The 21,516-nt window shown below is 41.8% G+C and overlaps 3 protein-coding genes across 8 annotated transcripts in view; 2 read left to right on the top strand and 1 right to left on the bottom strand.

Moving 5' to 3' along the window:
- Positions 1–21,516, top strand: part of LOC310826186 (tigger transposable element-derived protein 1-like) — a 1,677,490-nt gene that overhangs the window by 804,318 nt on the left and 851,656 nt on the right. The gene's annotated exons all lie outside the window — the stretch shown is intronic.
- On the bottom strand, positions 19–12,870 carry ATP6V1E1 (ATPase H+ transporting V1 subunit E1). Its single transcript, XM_083700968.1, has 9 exons — positions 12,711–12,870; positions 8,139–8,204; positions 7,306–7,415; positions 6,630–6,696; positions 4,711–4,800; positions 4,030–4,098; positions 2,685–2,779; positions 1,369–1,456; positions 19–629 (listed from the first exon to the last, which is right to left on the bottom strand). Exons 1-9 carry the CDS (start codon positions 12,741–12,743, stop codon positions 567–569), a joined length of 681 nt encoding a protein of 226 aa, XP_083557094.1. The 5' UTR covers positions 12,744–12,870; the 3' UTR covers positions 19–566.
- The window catches only part of BCL2L13 (BCL2 like 13), a 34,705-nt gene continuing 29,221 nt past the window's right edge, over positions 16,033–21,516 (top strand). For 2 of the 6 annotated variants that reach the window (XR_014555632.1, XM_083700669.1), the window contains exon 1: positions 16,409–16,522. The gene's annotated coding sequence lies outside the window, so the exon portion shown is untranslated. Of the gene's footprint in view, positions 16,385–16,408; positions 19,031–21,516 lie in introns of those variants that run through there. The other 4 variants (XM_083700668.1, XR_014555631.1, XM_083700670.1 and 1 more) reach the window with 4 other exon arrangements.

The following is a 21,516-nucleotide window of genomic DNA, read 5'->3' as shown; positions in this document are numbered from 1 at the left end:
CAAAGGAAAAACAACAAGTTTCACACACCTTTTTATTTTAATGATGTATAGGCTGTGCATGTGTACAAGTCAAGTGTGTGTATACATATATATATATATAGTTTTTGAAACCACATATACAGAACAAGAATCTGGGGTTGATCAAATTAGCATAAGTTACAGTGGCCCTCAAAAGAAACATATGCCCCCTATTTAACATAATATCAAACAGCTTTTAAATAAGGAAACCATGGATAAACAACACAGGTTGGCGACATGCTTTGAGGGAAGTAGTCAAAGCAGAGACCGACCCCCAAGGAATCTGTCTCAAGGGACCTTAACGTCTCAGTTTCTGTTTTACATACCACTGTTCTGTGGACAGAGGTCTTCCAGCCTCTCTTCAAGTCAGGCTAAGCATAGCAGGTATGCAAAAGAAGAAGAAGTATAACTTAACCAAAGAACATACACAGGGCAACACAATATAGCACTGAGTATTACATTTTAAGAGGGGTGTTGGTTTATTAGGGATGCTCCAGCATTCCCTTCACTATGGCAGTGGAATAATTTCCACTGTTACTTGAAGAAATTTAGTCCATGAACTTCCTATTGCTGTTGGCACCAAAAAGTGCCGTTCGAATGTCTGGCATCATCTGTTGAAGAAAAAAAAAAAGAGAAGCAGTTACAATGTGTCTGGTGATGACAGAGAAGAACAGGGATGCAACATGCACCAAGCACCTTGTTTGATATTGCAGGCACAGGCATCAGCCCTGAGGTGGCAAGATAAAGGGCTGGAGGGACACATCACACAAACTGTGCAAGACTGCACAATACTAATGGAAGCAGTCCCTTCCGCATGATGCACGATCCTCTCCTTCAACAAAATGCTGGTGATGAGGACTGGCACCATCAGACTGAGTCTATGATCTCAGAGCAAGCACCTGTAGCCACTATGGGCTGCACTGGGACTGAAAAACTAAAAGGAAACATTCTGACCTTCGTTATTGGCCAGGGGGCCACTGGGACACTGTAGTCCCTGCCTTCCAGGTAGAACATGATGGCAAAGATGTGGCATCAATGAATGGCCAGAGAGAAAGAGCAGGGAACTTGCTTCCCCTCTCACTGCCAGAAATCTTCAACTACCAGTTGCTCCAGGACTGCAGAAGTGAAGGGAGGCCCCCATGCATCAGCCTGGAGCTTACAGGCTGCTGAGTTGTGTGGGGCTTGGGACTACTGTAAGATGCCTTGAGGATCATTGGATTGAAAGATGGGATACACATCAAAATAATTAGTGGTGTGCAAATCATTTGCCAAGGATATTAAGATTGGAAGAAATCGAGAGTTCAAGGATGGTGGGCGGGAGAGAAAATGGAAGATTTTTCTCAGGCTTACTTGCTGGGCGATTAGATCCAGCCGGCTTTCCAGAGTATTGGAAACCTTGATTTTATTGTCACTGTTATAGATTTCAACACCTCCAGCTCTAGAAGACACAAACAAGATAAACAATGTCTGATTGAATGAAACAAAACCAACAAAACTACTGTTTTAAGTCATGTGCCAGAGGGATGAATCAGTGTCACCTACCCAACCCTTACATTTCAATGCAACTGTAATTTATTCAATCCAACAACATGTGCCCCTACATAGTGTGTCTTCATAGTCCTTTTAAAATGTTAGGATCTTTTTCTGTACATGCTCGGGCAAGAATAGCCATTTCTGTTTTTTTGGAATCACTGTGCAGAGACAAATCTGGAGAATAAGAGGATCATAATCTTTAATAAATTTTAGCATCGTCTAAGAGTAAACGCTTGATAGGTTTGACTGTGTGTAATCAGGCAGTTCCAAGTCATCAACAGGATTGGCTAAAAAACGAATTGCTTTCTGCAAGATCCTCTGCTGACAGCAGTTCATTGCCTTTTCAGGCTATACATGACACAATACAATTACTGTGCGAAACGCACACACAAAATTCATTGCTATTTTTACTTAAAACAGGTAATGAAGCAAAATGTGTGCTGCGCCCTGATTACATTTTAGTGGAACACCAGTGGGCCAAATAAAATTGCTTTGGGAGGACGGATGTGGCCCTTGAGTCACTAGCTAACTAATTGTGTTTGAGCATGGGTGTCCGTACCAAAGTTAAATCAGAGCATGGTAAATATTTCCCTCACAATTTTCACTTGTAAGGAAAGGTTTTAATGAATCTGCATGTTTTACAATGATCTTTGACAGTTGTAGCTAGGGGCATTTGAGGAAATATCAAATTCCATCCCTTTTGGAGCTACAACTGGATGATCTGCTGTTTTCTGGGTGTATGTGAAAGGTTTATGATATATTGGATATGTTATTGAGCATGTGACAGTGCTAATTTCCATTATACAGTAGACTCTTGGGTTACATTACCTTCGGGTAACGTAACTTTCAGTTGTGAACGTGGTAAACCCGGATGTGTATACTTCCGCGTTTCACCGCGCGTGCATTGCAGAAGCGCTCTATCGCGCCACACACATGTGGACTTTTCGGGGTACATAAGGACCCCCGGAACAAATTAAGTTTGTATCTGGAGGGTCCACTGTATACCGTTAGATGTTAGAAAGTTATTATATTTTTAACCCCTGCTGTCCACATGAAAGTTCTATGTATAACACTCTGCCTCTACCATGTTATGTAGTACCAATAACCCCTTTTCAGTTATGTATCTTTCTTACATGTCGTCAGGGAGAAATGATTCTTGGTCAATATGAATATCAACTTCTTTTTTAGTGGTAGCTTTGTAGACTGGGATGCTCTTCTGGACAGCAGCCTGAAAAAGGATTTATATGGACATATATGTTATATGTTCACAAAGGAAAATAAAAATTTGCTCAATTCCATTTACAGTCCCAAAATAATACCACCACTTCATTAGCCTCTCAGGTTGCATTAGAATTCGTGCCCCTCACAGGTCATTGGTTAGACTTTCCATACTTCAGGAAAATTCCTGTCGTGTCCTGGTTTTCGGGTGTAAAAATGACATCAGGGGAATTTTGCTGAATTGGTAAAATATCAGGGGAAACCTGGATGTATGGCAAGGTGATTGAAAAAGCAGTGGAAACAGCTCCAAAAGATTAAAAGCTCAACAATTTTGATGGGTTTTTGAAATGGGCTCAACAACTTTGTGGGTGTCATGAATTTTGAAATATGGCAAGCCTATCACTGGTAGAACACAAGCTCTGATTTGTCCCTTATGGGATTACATTCAGATTTCAATTGAAGAACTCATGTTGTTTCACTGCGAGTCTAATGAATTGGAACTGAGCTAGATGGACCAAGGTGGTTTCATTCAGCACATGAAAGGCAGCTTTCCATGTGCAATTCAGGCACTTCCTTGAGGATGTGCCATTCAGTTTGCAGAACAATGCCGATAAATTGCATACATCTGTTGTTGACAAGGGCCCTGCACAAACTGGATGTGCATAGAGGGAGGGGTGACAGCTCAGTGGCAGAGCCAAAGAGGTAGGGAAGGGAAAATAGTTATTTAGACCAGGAAAACTGTATGGGATAACACATCTACATCATGCCACGTCTCTGATCAAATTTGGTTTCTGTCCCCACCCCCCTGCTACTTTAACTATACATTTATTGTGTGGCTGTGGGTTAAAGCCTCAGCGCCTAGGACTTGCCGATCGAAAGGTCGGCGGTTCGAATCCCTGTGGCGGGGTGCGCTCCCGCTGCTCGGTCCCAGCGCCTGCCAACCTAGCAGTTCGAAAGCACCTCCGGGTGCAAGTAGATAAATAGGGACCGCTTACCAGCGGGAAGGTAAACGGCGTTTCCGTGTGCAGCTCTGGCTCACCAGATGCAGCTTTGTCACGCTGGCCACGTGACCCGGAAGTGTCTCCGGACAGCGCTGGCCCCTGGCCTCTTGAGTGAGATGGGCGCACAACCCCAGAGTCTGTCAAGACTGGCCCGTACGGGCAGGGGTACCTTTACCTTTACCTTTTACCTTTACACCAAGGAGCTTATCAGCCACCAGACACTACTTTATGACCATTTAGTAAAAAAAACACAACTTACCTTAACCAATTGAAGATCCTGTTTCCGGCATCGGACAGTCATTGAAGGCTCAAGTAACTGATAAAACCCCTTTTAAAAATAGAACAAGAGCTTAATGTGGCTTGCAAAATTTATACAATCCAAGTTGACAAATCCTTTAAGTTTAATGAACACCTTTACAAACCCCAGGACAATTAAAACATATTTAATTTAAATTCACACAATACTGTACTTAATTAGCGTAATGCGGAAGGTTTGCCAAAAAGGAATACAAAACATGGGTTGGATAGGCCTCTCTGGGTAACAGCTTCCAGACTTGAAGGCCCAAAATGTAAAAAGTTCTGCTTTAGCAGTTTAACATTCTGAATGGAGAAATGGAGGTGGTCTTTGTCTGCTGAACTTAAGGGATACAAGCACATTTAGGGAGACAAATGGCAAAGGTAGAAATTTTAGCGAAGATAAGAACTTGACCATTTCATGTTGCATTGGAGTTAGTAGATTACATACTATATACATGTTGGAGTGCTGTCTCAAGCTTAGAGAAACCAGAGGTGGGGAATTTAACTGGGAAACATTCTAAGACATACAAAGGAGAGTTGATAGTGTGGATTTAAGAGGTCTATATCCACAACTAAAAGGGGACCATAAAGATGCAAGCTATTTTACAGGGAAGTGTCCGTAGGAAGCATGGAATATGTTTACCTGTAGAACTAATCCATCCAACAGACTCTGGTACCTGCCAGTATCCTTTACTACTTTAGCCAGTCTCTGCTTGGCATCATTCAGCAAATCCTACGACGAGAGGAAAATGTGGATAGAAAAGATCACACCATGTCCTTCAGTCAAACACTAAACCTCAGGCAGACTCCCTCTGCCCCAACCCCAGTTCCCAATGCAAAGGCTCAGTTAAGGCATTTAATTGTAATTGATACACCCCTCAGCTTTAAGAACACAAGCAACAAATAGCCTTTCCAGAGACAATCCTTTAAACATAATCTGGAGTGGAAAAATTAAGTTTTACTACCACTGTGAACATTTAACTTGTAACAGGGCCATTTTATATAGTCACTAGTGAAATGACCATTATGATTCATAGAAAGACTAAAGGACTGTGCAACCGTTGGTCCAACATGCATATGCAGAAACCTGACAGAGACCAGGCCACACTGCCATGGGTGGAGGAAAAGTAATTCCGCACAAAAATCTTGTCCCCAAGTATAGTGATTTATTTTCCCGCTATAAGTGAGCAGCACCCACATATACAGAAGCAAGCAAAAGGGGACATTTGAGGACACCATGCGGGGTGCGGGTGGGGGAGGTCTAGGTCTGCACCTAATAATACCAGTATTTTGAATAAGGCTCCCTTCCATTGTAATATTTCCCAGACTGCAGTCAATTTACTTTATTCTACAGAACCAAGCCTGCCCCGTTCTGGGTTCTGTTATTCAGTCATACTACAGTTCAACACTATATTATAGTTTTTCATTTTTGACTGAATTCCTGAAATTTCCTTCCAACCCTGGTCACTTATCTAGTACAAATATAAAGTTATGATATAAAGAGGAAGTTGGAGCATTTCATGCACCACAAGCATGTGACTGAGCTGTTTGAGTTGATTGTGAAAGAATTCATGTTTCTTAGCCTTTTCCCTTCAGCCTTCTCTACAAGTACAGTAAGTGTTAGCATATTCTGCCAGAATCAGTTCTTAGAGTCAAACTGCAAAAGGGACAAATTTCTCTCTAAAAAGTGATACGGTATTCTGAGTTGTTAAGGGAAACAGGAATTAAACAATGACATTTCTACTGCAGTAAGCTCTGTTTATGGAGTATCATTATATCACTCTCCCCTAACAGTGGAGTGAGCAAAAGGCATTTTGTGGTGACACACACATTAACTGTAGCCCTCCAGCTCATTTTTAATTTAAGCCAATGTATTTCTAACCCAAATAACCAGCAGAAAGAATGGGAATGTTTTGTAACTATGTTTTATACAGTCATGCCTGTTAAAAACAGAATTAGGCAAGAAGGCAATACTGGAAGTGTTCCTTATTAAACATCAAACAAAATCAGAATCCAGCAAAAACAATACTAATGCATCAGGAGAAAATATGGAAACTTTCCCCTGACTTGCTAATTTTCTGTATTCAGGAAGTTGCTCTGTACAGAGGACCATTAACTCACACAAGCCCTCACCTGAAGTAGTGCAACCTTAAGAACTAGAACAGGCTCACCCATTCTACCATTTTAGGAGGAATTCCTCCCCATTAACATGCCACTGAGTACAATTACTTTCTCTTTCCCCACACTGTTGTATTGTGCAAGAGTTAAATGCTAGCTGGGGGGCGGGGGGAGCAATGAACAGGCTGAAAGCAGAGAATAAGCAGGATGCATCCTTTACTTCTTATTTATTCTCCAGTATAGCAGAAAGTAAGATCAGTATTACCTTCCATCTATAGTATATATGGACCTACAACAACATACAAGTTCCAAACCCAAGCATTTTCTACATCAAATAGGCCCCCAAGTGTGAAACCTGAAAGTTTTGTTTTTTTAAGACACCAGTTGTGAGTCAGACAAATGGCAAGAATCCTCAATCTTTTATAAAGGGAAGTATGTACTTACGGCAATCAGATCATCCCTTGCTTTGAGAACCTTCAGCCTTGCCTGATTCATCAGGTTGGACATCTGACTGCAAGTCAGATGGAAAAACAGAACTGAGTGCCATAAGCTTCAGACAGTCTAACCAGCAGTCATTTATTACACACTCCCCTCAGCATACCCCATTTTGGATCCAGACAGGCCCAAAGTAAAGCTCTTTGTAAACACCCTTTCCCCAACTCTAATGTCAGTCCACTTCTGGAATCTCTTTAACCCACCACCAAGACTTACTCAGATGATCACACACAAATCTCTGCTTAAACAGCAATATGCAGCTATTTATCTGAGATCACTTTATATGGAGTGACATTGTTTCTTACATTAAAGACCACTACTTACTGCATTTTTATTACAATTTACCAGTGAGCAGGACCATGACTGCAATTCATTTTGATGGGACACAAGTGGGTGCAGAAATTAAGGTGGCTGGAACAGAGGTACTTTTCATCAACACATCATACTCTTCCTTCAGGATTTTATTTATTTATTTAAGGAGGGGAGAACTTCAGGGTCTCATTGCTTCCCTCAGGAAATGACATGTTGTCTGCGGAATTACCTCTCTTCTAGTTCTGGTTGGACTATATACCATGTTGGCTACTTGCAACCAAGAATAAGTTAAAGGTCACAGCAGACTACTTACATTTTCTTCTGCTGTTCAATTTGTTTTTCTTTCTTTTCATAGTATTCCATTATTTTCAGTCTCTGTGTCTGAACAAGACGACCTTTCTCAATGTTGAATTCTTCTTCAGCCTGTTAGGAAGAATAAGACTCCATCTGGGATATATGCTGCTTTTTCTACTAAAATAGGGTGTTTTGCAAAACATGCAAAATCCAATTACTGTGTTTTTCCATGTATAAGCCTAGGTTTCTTTCCTAAAACATAATGTCCAAAATTTGGGGGTGTCTTTTACATAGATAGATCTCCCCCTATTTTCTTAAATCAGAGTCCACCAAAATAGGGGGCATCTTATACATGGGGGCATCTTGGAAAAATCTATTGCTCTCATAGCTAATGAATGTCTTCACTAGCAACTGAAACTTCATTTGGTCCCAGCATCCTACACTTCCGTTCCCTTTTAAAACTTTTACTAAATTCTAACTGCTAGAGTATGTATACATGAAAACTGATTTCTGTATTCAAGACTACTAAACTAGAGAGGAATGTTAGGCTGCAATCCTATGCACTCTTACCTGGGAGGAAGCACCACTGAATTCAGTGGGATTTACATCAAGTACAGATGCACAGATCATGCTTTATGTTCACTTTAGACACCAACCATAACCTCTCACCTTGTTTGTTGGTGATGCTGTGTTAAAAAGTTTTGTGCATCCACACATAGGGCTCATTGAGACATTTCAGGAGGAGGACTGGCAAACATTGTTTGCCACAAATGAGCTTTTAGTTATCTGAAGAAGCCAACATCTTTTATGGAAGTTCCACGTGCAGGAAAGATACAAATACTTTTTGTTTACCTTAGCATCTATTTCTTCTGCCTTCTCGTTGGCTTCCTGTTCAATGAAAGCCATCATGTGCTTGATCTGTAACAGAAAGGAGAGTTATATTTTCCATGAAAGCCTGCAGGAACATTTTTGCTTTTCAACACCCATGTGTTGTAACCTATGTGTTACAAGTGGGTTTTTTTGCCACCAAGACTGAAAAATAAGCTTCCAAATATTCAAGCTTGTTTTTTTAAAAAATTGAATTAGTTTCAGTTAACAGAACATACCCACATACGGAATACAGAGCTTAACAGTTGTTTGGGAAAGAAAGAAAAATATCAGCTGATAGTTGTGATCTTAAATGTTCCAGTGTAGGCCGTCAAATAAAGGACTTCATGTTTCAATGAAGGGTGAATACCACGTTCAAATGTCCTAACACAGTCAATAAAAGGATACCATGTTGTATAGAAGGTGCGAGTCCTCCCCTCCCTCCGATCAATGTCACTTTTGAGAGACTTAATAAAATTAACCACAATACATCCAAACTCTGCTGGTGGGAATGCAATTTTCTTGGTTCTCTAATATACATGTGGTGGTTTTTGCCCACAAATTATTCCCTTTTGGGGGGAAATCTTTCAAATAATCAGATGAGAGGACAGCCACTACAACCCAAACCAAAAGTAGCCCTTTAACCTATTTTACTCCTCCTATTAAGAATACAATTAATACAAAAATGTAATCCTTCATTTATTAACTGCATCTAGATTAGTGAAAGCAAAGAACTAGACAACTTTAAATGCAAATCTTTTTGAAGCTTGGATTTCATAAGTACAGTATGGGAGATTGTGCTCATGGACAAATATTCAAGCTCTTATGAAGCACGTGCTTTATTTTCTCTTCCCTCAATCTTCCAACATTCAGCTCCATTAGCTGGCCCAGAGCTCTAGTATTATGAAGACTTCATAATATCACTCTACTTCCAGGGGACCAGAGGATTTCTACTTCAAGATGTTAAGCAGTTTTACCAAATGTGTAGGATAATATTCAATTTTCATCCTGGGTGTGCAATGCCAGGCAATAGACCATAGCTCAGTGGCAGAGCATATAATTTGTAAACAGTGTTAGAAACTGAGATATGAAAGCTTGGAGCTAAATGGCACCTTAAACCTAGGGTATGGGTGCAATAACGGAAATTCTAGGTGTGCTTTTTTTATAACGAGAGTACAAAGCTGAAAATGAATGAACTGTAGCTAAAATGCTGTCTCAAGGTCTAGTCCTTCCCCTGCCCACCCCACTAATATTCATAAGAGAGTCCCTTCTCCAGTCTTCGGAGTGAGGAAGTGGAAGTGGAGAGGCAGAAAAAGGTCCTCCTCTCCTTCCACACTGCAGTTTTAATCTGAAATCTTTGGCACAGTACTGAACCCAGAGCTCAGAAACTGTTTGTGCTCATGAACTTCCGTGTCACAAAATGTGTATAGAACAATGGGAGTTTTGAACACTGTTTGTAAACTTCTGTATGTCTGCAGTGCTGATACAATGACCACTGAGCTATGGTCTTTTTCCTGGCATTGGAGAAGTCCCGATATCCAACATCTCTGGCTGGAAGATCAGGTGATGGGAAAGCTCTTTTCCTGAGATACTGGTATCTGGGCTCAAACAAAAAATTGACCTGCTCCCAAAGTTAAACCTCTCAATAACAGTAAGAAGCATACAGTGGTCACTTATGTGAAGAAAGGCTCAGCTCATGGATGTTAAACACTAAGTAAAACTTATGTACTCTGCCTGTCAGCTGTGAAGGGACAATGTTTTACCAGCACTGGCTGGATCTATGCAGAGTTCAGCACAATATTCCATCCCAAACCTAGCCCAGGGCAGTTCTACTAGGAAGGACACTATTTACAGTCAACAGGACAAGCTCTAAAGGACAGCCAAATCACATGCACTGTATATCAAAAAATTCCATTGTGCAAATGTTCCTTCAGGAAAATGACTATTTTAACTGAGTGTTGTTGCTATTTTCATATATATATATATATATATATATATATATCCTGAAGATCAATATTATTAATTTTCTGCAGAAGCCCTCAAAGTGGTATTTGGTATTAAAAAAGCCACAATGAACCACTTAGAGTTAAATGTTACAAATCCCAAAGTTCCACATGCTCCAAAGGTTCAGTTGCTGGGACCAGAACTTCCTATTTTCATCAGTTAATGTGAGTCTTAATAATGGGCTTTTCCAGTTTCTAGTTTCCTAGTCTGAAGATGAAACATTCCTCTGCCCTCTTACAAAATAGTTCCAAAAGATATCCTCTGTTTACAATCAAACCATTATGTTGGGATAAAACACGTCTTACTGATAGGCATCTAGTCCAGAAGTAAGCAGTATAAGCAGAGAATTTATATGTCTTTGTGGTCAATGGCTGAGCAGTCACACTTCAAAGCAAGCTTGTCTTTTAAAGAAAGGTTTCTATCCCGTTTTTAGTGCCCCTTGGTATACAAGTGCAAGTAACAAGTAGCAGTGGCACCATATTATGGCTTGTGAGCACCCAAGGTCTATCATTAATGCCGCAAGAACCCTTGGCTACAAATTGGTTCTAGCTGGACTCTCTCAAAGCCCATTTAAAAAATAGCTAAAATACAAATATTTGTCTTTCCTTTATTGTTTCTAATTCAATAGTAAGACACTTTAGCTTCCTGTCTAAATCCATTTATATCCAACTTTTCCACCCAATAGTCACCCTCCCCTCAAACTCAGCCAAGTTTTACTTTACAAATGATTTTGCAACCCCACATTGAGCATCTTCTACTACACAGCAAATCCTCACTCATTTCTAACCTATCCATGAACAAACCATTAATCTTACACTGGTAATAACACTATGTATTGATAGTTGTGAATATGGAAAAAAAGGAAGATAGGAATGGGTACAAACATTTGGGTACAAATGTTTGCTGTTTGTGAACAGCAAACATTTCCCATCTATCTACTGCTTGAGATATACTTAGTCATTTTTACTGCAAACACTTCAGTTCAAGGACACATTCTCAAGGACAAGGTAGGACATGATGCTGCTATAACCATAACCATGGTAATAAAAAGTAGCTTTCCGCACCTTCTCAGTACATCTCAAAAACCTCAAAATGTGTGCAACAGTGTGTTCCTGTTTGGGCACAAAGAACTGGGGAGGGGATAACTTTTCACGTTTATTCATTGAGAACACAACCATGTAATCTTGCATATGAGGTGGTGAACATTTCTAATGTAACAAGTTTTCTTCTTACCTCATGCCCCCCTCAACAAAAAATACACACATGAATTTCAGCTTCAAGGTTAAATCCCATTGCAGCACAGTAGTAACCATATTTACTTGGAAGTCCCAAATTCAACAGGTATTCTGCCCAACCTCATGCAAATTTACTTGAGAAGAAACCCCAATGAACTAAGTGGGAATTTACTACCAAGTAAATGTACAAAAGGACTTTCCTGCTCTGGTCACTTACTGCCAGGGGTACTGGATTATAAAGTGGAGCTCTTCCCCTTTTTATAGCGCATTAACTATTTTCCTGTGCACATAAATAACACGACAGATATTCAAAAAGGTGTTTAGGAGGATGTCTCATTGAACACAGTGAAGCTTGCTTCTGAAAAAACCTCGCAAGGATTGTGTTGAAAGTGTCATGCATGTACACTTCTACAGCTTCAGCCTATGCATGTTGATTCAGAAGAAAGTCAAGGTGGACTGAGCCCAGTGGGATTTAGGAGTAGGGTAGGGTTTACACCGAAACTGAGCATACATAGGACGAAGCCATACAGTTATTGTTTTATTGATTACCGTTGTATACCACCTTCTCCTCCAAGAAGCTCAAGGTGGAACACCTGACTCTCTCCTCCTAATTTTGTCCTTTTAACATCCTTTTAACATCCCCAGGAGGGTAGGTTAGGCCGTGACGAGCTTCATGCCTGAGTGAGGATTTGAGCCCAGGTCACAGGCCAAGCACACTACACCACAGTGGCTCGCTATTAAACCTTTGGGGGTTTTTTGAAGAAAAAAAAAATCAAGCAACCCGTTACCCTTAAAAATCACAGAATTGTAGAGTTGGAAGGGACTTGCAGGTCACCGAGTCCAACCCCCCTGCAATACAGGAACCTCAACGAGGTCATACATGACAGAGGGCCATCCGACCTCTGCTTAAAAACCTCCAAGGAAAGCGCGTCCAACCAGTGTTTCACTGCCTAAGATACAGCTCTTAGAAGGGCGGTATCCAAAGAACATTTAACCATAAGGAAACAAGATGCAATTATTTGAGAACAGAAAAGCAAAGCAAAACCCAGGTCCCTAACACATTCTCTCAACCCAGCCACAAAGCAGCTCTTCAGACTCTCAGGGTGCAAAGTGTATTTCAGGATGCAAAAGGTGTTTCCCTGGAAGTCCCCCCCCCCCGCAATCATTTCAACCGCTGAATTCCCTTTTCCACAGCTTAGAGAAAAGGACGCGCGTCACATGACAGCCCGGCCAAGGGGGCACAGGGCCGCGAGGGAAGGGAGAGGCCGGATGGGGTTGATAAGGAGGGTCTCTCCTCAGGGCCCTCCACCCACAGTACCTGCTTCTTGACGTCGTCATCGCTGAGCGCCATGGTGAGAGCGAGCGGAGGAGAAAGCGGACAATATAGGCAAGGCAAGTCGTCCGCTCGGGCCGAGCTCCTTGGAAGGCTGTAAGGGAATGGGATCAAATCCGGTTCGGGTCACTCAGCAGCTGACGCAAGTCCCCGCCCACCCTTCCTTCGTCACCGTGTCCCCGCCCCTTACCCCTGGCAATGCGCCAATGGGGAGGTAGGGTCCGTCCCGACGCCACCAAGTGCGCCAGCGCTTGCGTGATGACGTTTCGCATCCCGGCTCTGAAGGCACGGCTATCGCAGCGATAAATAAAAGAATATAGAGTGCCCCTCCTCAGCCTTAGTGTAGAGAACTTCCGGGCTCGCGTTAAGCAAAGAGTTCCCCAAATCGCCACCTAAGGAACCGCCGCGAGAAATTTGTAGAGCAACCCCGACATGTTCCTGCGTTTATGGTTAGGAAGGCCTCCTCAAAATGAAAGGTGTCAGGAAAGGGAGTAGCTCTTTGTCATTCTAACTTTTATGTTTCATTTCGAGGTGTTTTTTTAAATTATTATTTTAAAATAGTAGTGCCAACGCAAGCTTCATGTTCCATATCTCAAATGAGTTTTCTGCTTGGACTTCTCAAATAGTGCTCTCATTGGGTTTCTAACTTTCGTGCAACTATTAGAAACCGAGTACTAGTAACCAACTTCATAGTTTATTGCAAGGGTTTTTTTCGGGTGAGTGGGTGAGGATCTGTAGCAGAGTACGGATTGTAGTAAGCCTACAGTGTAGTTCCATGTTATATACTTAAAACAGCTGTGATATTTATTACTTATTCAGTATATTGTTGTTGTTGTTGTTAATAATAATACTTTGCCTTTTTCCCTGAAAGGGACTCAAGGCGGCTTTTGGATAAAAATAAGAACAGCTAGGGGAAAAAAATCATTAAACAATAAACACCAATAGAAATAAACACTATAGTTATAGGTTTGTGGTACCAGTGTTTGTGGGTGCAAGTCGCCCATATTCTTAAATTCAGTAAAGTTTTAATTCATCATGGTTTGACTAAACTGTGCCAAACAGACTGATGTTGGTCTAGCCATTAACCCATTAGGAGACAGTTAGCAGAGACAAAAGGCCAGCAGTTCAGGAGGGAAGGGCAGCATTGTAGTGGGCAAAGAGGTAAGTCACTTTTGCAGGCTGGGGTGAGGTGTGGAGTAGAGCAGGAGGAAGTTAATCTCTTTTATGCTGCAGAGAGGGGTCAGACATAATGTCTGGGGTCTCTTGGAATCTGAGGCTGCAGCAATGAGAGGAACAGGACCCTCTTGGGATGTGATTCTTTCCATCTAGACTCAGGTTCTTTGCAGCACTGAAGTGACTCTGGGGTGCAAGTCTGAGCAGTGCATATGAATAAACCATGTATCATAAAAAACATCACTGTCTCCGTTGTGCCTCATTTCTGGAGGGAACAGAAACTCCGGGTAAGTGCTTTGGACTCCTGGAATCTTGCACTGCTGTGGAAATTGGGGTGGAGTGTAACAATAAAAAATAAATTAAACTATACAAGTAATTACAATAAAAACATTACAACATCAGCTCTTTAATTAAAAGCAGTCAGTCTTCCCAAAGAAGCCCAGGGCAGCAGTTGAGGGCAGGGATGAATCTGACAGTGCTTACAAGTAGGGTGGAACTCTGTTCATGGGTCTCTGAATTATTTGCAGTAGACCAGCAAATGTTTCTAATTCCTAAATGTTTCAGGAACAACAAGAGCTTACTCCTTAATTAGGCTGTTGAAAGAAAACCAGGAGTAGATTTTCAAGTGAAGCAATTCAGGTTGCAGTTCTGGTTTGGAAAACATATTCCTAGGTTGAGCATGTAATTTTAACCTTTGAAGCCCTATACGGCCTAGGACCCTCGTACTGTGGGGCTGACTCTCCTGGTATGTCCCACGGAGGACCTTACAGTCTGCAAACAAAAACAACTTGGAGGTCCCGGGCCACAGAGAGGTTAGGCTGGCCTCAACCAGAGCCAGGGCTTTTGGGGCTGGGGCTCCGATATGGTGGAACGCTCTGTCACAAGAGACTAGGGCCTTGCGGGACTTGGCATCTTTCCGCAGGGCCTGCAAGACAGAGCTGTTCCACCAGGCCTTTGGCCAAGGCACAGCCTTTGGTAATTTCTTCACAGAACTCTAGCCCAATGATTACATCAATTTGATTTGAAATGATTTTATAATGAATTGATTTTAGAATGCTGTACTATTTTACTGTTGTTAGCCACTCTGAGCCTGGCTTCAGCTGGGGAGGGCAAGATATAAATTATTATTATTATTATTATTATTTATTAGCAAATCCAGTTCCTAAGTTCTATGTCTGCTCCCTGAAACACTATTACAGGCTGGAGGTTAGGCTAGAAATGGGAATAGGGGTTGGGTCAGTCAATGTGTCTTTTTCCTTGTCACAGCAGCTCAAGCTGTAATGTGAAACCAGCATAGTGTCTAAGAGCCTAATCGTATTAAGTCTGCTATCTCCGCCTACACACACTACATTTTAAGACTGAGTGGATGTAGACTTTGTAGCTTCAACAACTAGGTAGCTCTCCCAAACCCTATTGCTCAGCCTCCAGCCAAATGAAAACTTAGGCAAAATTCAGAAGCTTGCTTGCTGTTTTGTGACGTTTTGAGTGATCCTAACAAAAGTAATGTCTGACCATGGATCTTGGCTGTTTTCTTATGGATCAGTATGGCCTCCTTTACTTGTTGAAATAAGTAGTTATTATTCTGTTTCTGATTAGAAACTAATGCTGAGAGATAAGTAACTTGTGCAAGGCCTCTCTGTAAATTCAAGAATGTGTGGACCTATTATTAATTAAAAAGTAATTAATTCAATCTTCGGTTAGCAACCATCAACAGTGTAGGCACAACGACAAGTAAACAATGAGGCCCGAAGGGAATTAAACACAGAGAAAACAGGCTGGGCCAAATTATGCTAAAGCTTAGGTAAAAGTAAAGGGACCCCTGACCCTGACTCGCTTTACTGGCTGAGGAAGCCGGCTTACAGCTTCGGGATCATGTGGCCAGCATGACTAAGCCACTTCTGGCGAACCTTCCCTCCAAAGTACCTATTTATTTACTTGCACTTCGTGCTTGCACCTGGCTTCAGCAGGTGGACTTGAGGGGTGGGCGGTTTCTATTGAAGTAGATCCTATAAGCATGAAATCAGCTCGTTCCTGCCAGTATTGAGTTTGCTACCGTTCGCTTTTTGACCAGAAGTCCAGTCTGTGTACCGCTCTACCCTTTTTCCTATCTCAAAGACCTCGGCGACCGCACAGGCGGCCGAGCTGGGAGCGAAGGAGCACGCACAGGCGCCGTTCCGTCGCGATGGCGTCACGACGCCCGCAGCGTTTGAGGCGGGCCTCCGACAGCCGCTGGTTTTTGTTTTTTTGCCCTCCTCTATCATGGCGGCAATGGAGGCTTTCATTTAAGGGCTGACTGGAAGCGTTGCGCGCGCGCGCGCACACACACGCGCACGCATATACCTACATATGCACAAACACGCATATATACATATATAAACCTTCATTCAAGCGCGTGCATGTATATATCCTAACGCGGCCCCGCGGCACGGACATATTCCTCTTGGCTTTGACCCAGCGCTCTTCCCCGCCGTCCTCGTGAGACTCGGGTAAGCAAAACAAAAACACACTCCGGAGGGGCGGGGCGGAGGGGGAAAGAGCCGAGCGCCTCAGTCTCCTCGCGCGCGAGGTCACCGTGTGGGCGGTTGGGCGAGCGCTCCGGGCGGTTGGCGGCAGCCCCTTACGAGGTGGGTGGTTGGGGAGGCGGTCGCTTCTTCCACCCCTTCCCTACCGCCGCCTGGCTTCTCCTTTAAAACACACACAAAATATTCACTGTGGTGGTTTCTGCCCACCCCACCCTCGTCCTGTGTCGAGTCTGCTTCATAGGCTCCCCCCCCCCCCCTACTTTGAGGCTGGTGTTTCCCTCATGGCCTCTCGCCTCCTCACCCGCGTCCCTTATCCACGGTTCACGTGCGTGAAAGGCGGGACTTTTCCCGGCACTTGCGCCTTCGGGCGGTTTCTCTTTTGAAGGGCAAACTAATTCCTCCTCCTTCTCCCGTCAAGGAAAGGGGGGACCGGCAGAGGTGGGGGGGAGTGTTGCGTGTTGTATTTGTTGTGTGTGTGTGGTGTGGATTGTTTCTCCCCATGTTCTTTCCCCGTCGTTCTCGAGTTTTTAATAAGGTGGTCAGGGAATGCAGTGCCAGGCAGCCCTCTCCCCACCCCCCTCTTTTAAAGAGTTATTAAAATGTCGGTCAGTTGGAGCTCCCCCCTTCCCAATGCGTGGCGTAAAATCCTAGTTATCTCCCCTGTGTTTGAAGCGGTTGAAGGACAGGCCCCTCCTCCCGAGGACTGAGCAGGGTCAGCGTTGTTGACAATGGTGTGCCCTGTCAGCTGCCAGATCTCTTCTGCTCCCAGAGAGAGCTGCTGCTGATTGCTGCTGCTGCTGGAGGAGGAGGAGGAGTGTGTGAACGTGCTCGTGCTTGCGTGCACTTGTGCTGCATTTTCTTCTCGTTAGCATCTCCCTGCTTTACAGCTGCATTTCCTCAACAGTTGGTAAGAATGGCGTTCTTCGCAAGGGTGTGATGATGGGAGGGGGGAAGGCAGCACCGATCCTTACAAGAGAAGGCTGTGCTTAAACCCTGGCCCTATGTAGTATCTACTGCTATTGTTTGTGAGCTGGCAAACCTTCACATCCAGAAGTACAGTACAGTACCTGCTTAGAACTCCAGAGTTGTCTACACTTGCTAAAACTTTCTGAAAAGTGATATACTCTTTCATTGGTGTGTTTGCTTATATGTACTGTTGTGACACATTTCTTTTGGATGGATATTGTTGATCAGCATCTTGCTTTGATTTTTTTAATAAAAAAACCACACACATCTAGCTAGGTGTGCTTCTAACATTGCTCATCATTGTAGTTATCTTGAGAGTATTGTTCTCAGAGGTTTGCTCATTCTTTCTGCTTACTTTACATTTGTGAAGGAGACTTTGAAAATATGACTTCTACTCTTTAACATTTTAATTGCTCATATTAAGAAATGTACTTCCACGGCACATGGATAAATTATTGAATTGATGTGGGTTAGATGTATGTATGGAAAGGAGAGTTCAAAGTATGGAAAACATGAAACCTTCGTGGGAGATAATTCAGTTAAATCCATTGAAAGCGTCTCTTGTTTATAGAAGATTGTGGCAGTATAAAGTTAAACTAAAACCACAGCTCAGATAAAGTACTAAGGCTTTTGTTCCACCACCCCACCCCACCCTACTGTTTCAGTCTTTTGAGAAAATGGTGTAACTATGATAGATACACTTCAATTTTCAAAATTCCACAGAACCAGATGTTCATAGATAAATGAGGTAAATCTTGAATGTTAGTTACTGCAATGCTGCCAGTAAACATGGATAATATTTTACAGACTTCTGTCTATAATTTCCCCTGGTATCTAATGTGCAGAGGTAAAACTTTAAAATGAAATAAAATTTGAAAGGTGAACTGCACTGTCAGCGGGGGGCGGAGCTAGATATGCAATGCAGACAAGTTGATTTTGAAATAGGTGTTTTCAATATATACATATCCTTGTGAAAAATCCCAACAAGCTCAAAGCTCATCTAACCAAACTAACTTTGTAATCTAATGTCAGGTGTGCAAGTCATGTTAAGCCACAAGGCTATATAGCTATCATGTGGTTTAGTTCTGGATTGGAAGACTCAAATGGATGAGAACTGGCCTTCTTTGCACATTAGACTGAGCCATAGTTTAACTGCTGTTGTTGAATGTGGAGGAGCAGTATGATAGCACATGCTACTGAAGTAGCAATAGCTTTGTTCCTTCCCTGCTCCTGCTGCTGCCACACTGGCAGGAAACAAGGCTTGTCATCTAAATCCAGGCTTATCCTTTGTTTCTTTGCACCAGAGAATTGTAGAGTTGGAAGGGACCATGAGGGTCATGTAGTCCAACTCTCTGCAGTGAAGGAATCTTTTGCCCAACAGGGGCTCAAACCCACAACCCTGAGATTAAGAGTGTCGTGCTCTACCAATTTAGCTATCCCAGGCATCCCAGGTATCAAACACACTTTGAGAACACTGCTTTTTCATATTAGGAATGTAGGAAACTGCCTTATACTGAGTCAGGCCATTGAGCCTGTTGTCTACATTAACTAGCAGAAGCTTTTCCAGATTTCAGACTGGGGTCACTCCCTGCCCCACCTGGAATTAAGGATTGAACCCGGGATTGTGAACCATGTCAGTGACAGGTACACAAAAGGGGGCAACTTGTTGCAAACTAAGTTTGCTATTGTGACTTTTTAAAATTATGGTGAATGATTTGGATGATTTATATTCTGCCTAATTGTAAAACAGAATAGACTTCAAAGCTGTATCTTAGGACACCGAAGTCTTGCATAATGCTCCAGGGTCTCTGGTAAGCCTTCATATTCTAGACAATAAAAAAGCATTAAAAGTGTAAGTAGCAGTGCTTGACTCCAATTGAATCAAATTATACATCTACAAAATTATATGGTGAAATGTAAACAGTCTTAAGAGTATCACAGTTTTGAAGCAATTGCATATTACATATTTATTTTAAAAAAATTGTTACATTTGTGTTCCACCTTTCTTCCAAGGAGTCTAAGTGGCATACATGGTTCTCTTTTTTTAATCCATACAACAACCCTCTGCAGTAGGTCAGTCTGAGAGACAGACTGGCTGAAGATTATTCAATGAGCTTCATGGCAGATTTAATTCTTATGAAATAATAAAGTCTTGTGGCTCTTTAAAGACCAACAAACTTGTTTATGGTATAAACTTTTGGGAGCTACAGTCCACTTCATCAGATGCATGGAATGCTATCCCAAGGTAGCAAGTACACCCATGTTTATTATACCTGCCAACTTGGAAAAACATTCCATGTATCCGATGGAGTGAACTGTAGCCTATGAAAGCTTATGCCTTCATAAATTTGCTAGTCTTTAAGATGCCACAAGACTCTTAGTTGCTTTTGCTATCACAGACTAACATGGTTACTCCTTTGGGGTTAAAATATTTTTGTGGTAAGTGCAAACATAGCAAAGCCCTTTTTATAAGAGGATTATAACTGTTTATTCATTGTTAACCATTGCTTTTCTGTATAATTGATATGTAATCCATTTGTGGATTAGGATCACTCAAAGCATCTGGAGATACCCATCTGACTGACTCGATTTTTCCAAGCAGCTCAAAGTCAAGTGGATAATGAAAGATTTTAGTGTTTGATGTGGTGTGCAAGGAGATGCTGCCCATAAATTCACTTATATATTGTAAATTTTACTTAGTTAACTTCAATGTCTTGGAATGGATTCCATGGTTGAAATGGGGAGGTAGCAATCTTAATTGCTTTGTCTAAGGTCAGGGCTGAACATATAATGCAAATTCTTCTTAAAAGAATAGATACCTGTTGATCTTTTAGCAGAAATCCAAAAGCCACAGTTGAAAAATATCTTTATTTGGATTTAAAATGTCAGAAGTGTCACTACTTCATTACATTTTAGTTGATTCTATTTCAGATACTACCCTATTGTGGCTTTTGCAAATTCTTAGGTACCAGAAACACATTTTAGGTGCTTGCCTCTTCCAATTCAAGGGTATATGAACTTGTTTTGAACATTATAGTTTTCTCTTGCACTTTGCAGAACATACACTGACTGTGTTTTACTACATTTCCGTTTTCTTATCAGCCCTGGCCAGAGCAACATTTGAGAGGGCACATAGGTGGCAGACTACATTCTTATTTCCTCCTCCCACTGAAAGTAGCCTATTGGCAAGTCCCATCACCACATCTACTGTAATTCTGTTCTTCCATTCCAGAAGTAGTATTACAGGGGTTAAGAACTTAATTTGTTCTGGGGGTCCGTTCTTAACCTGAAACTGTTCTTAACCTGAAGCACCACTTTAGCTAATGGGGCCTCCCGCTGCTGCCACACAATTTCTGTTCTCACCCTGAAACAAATTCTTAACCTGAGGTACTATTTCTGGGTTAGCGGAGTCTGTAACCTGAAGCGTATGTAACCCGAGGTAGCACTGTATAGCGGTGCATACAGTAGGAGTTGATAGCATTTTGCCACAAAAGGTGTTACATTTGTTTCATAACTACAATAATATTGTTTTTTTTTCAAATCTTTTCCTTGCTATTTATAACATGATTCATAGCTATTAAGAAAATTATGCAGCAAGGGCTTCAGGCATGGGAAATAGCCTGCAAAGGATTCCAGGTATACTAAATAATATGAAAAGAGGTGAGGCTTCCTGAGTTGTCTAAAAGTGGTAGTGTTCTACTTACAAAAATGAATTAATTCTAAATGTTAGAAACTGATGCTGCCCAATAAACAGCTTTACCTTTTACTTATAGAGAGGCTGAATGAATTATATCTGTTAGATTTTACACTACAAGATATGGCAGTGATGACTGCATCTGAACAATTGTTTTCAAGTAGTGTCTCTGAAGAGCATTTAACATGACAAAAGAGGGAAGTCACTTTTTAATTTGTCATTGAATTCTGAAACATCTCTTTAAAAAACGGTCTGGGAGCTACTATTTAAATTTCCCTCAGTGAGTCCAAAGTAGTGTCACTGAATTAAGGACATTGTGGGAATTCAACCAGAATCAATTCAGTTCTGCTATGATCAAATAAACCTGCAGAAATGTGCATAAACTTTCAAAAAAACTACTGATATGATTCTTTCTGAACCTTAGTAATTTTGAATA

Source organism: Podarcis gaigeae (assembly GCF_964106915.1).
Source record: "Podarcis gaigeae genome assembly, chromosome: 10".
NCBI lineage: Eukaryota > Metazoa > Chordata > Lepidosauria > Squamata > Lacertidae > Podarcis > Podarcis gaigeae.
Note: the sequence above shows the minus strand (reverse complement) of the source record. Positions and strands in the feature narration are given on the sequence as shown.

Bases quoted from the DNA above. Each gene is read 5' to 3' on its own strand.
- ATP6V1E1 (XM_083700968.1), bottom strand. From the start codon at position 12,743: ATGGCGCTCAGCGATGACGACGTCAAGAAGCAG. The intron at 2,780-4,029 runs GTAAGTTGTGTT...ATCCTTTTTCAG, and splicing joins AGGATCTTCAATTGGTTAAG to GCTGCTGTCCAGAAGAGCAT. The intron at 1,457-2,684 runs GTAAGAAAGATA...TGTGTCTTCTAG, and splicing joins TCATTTCTCCCTGACGACAT to AGCTGGAGGTGTTGAAATCT.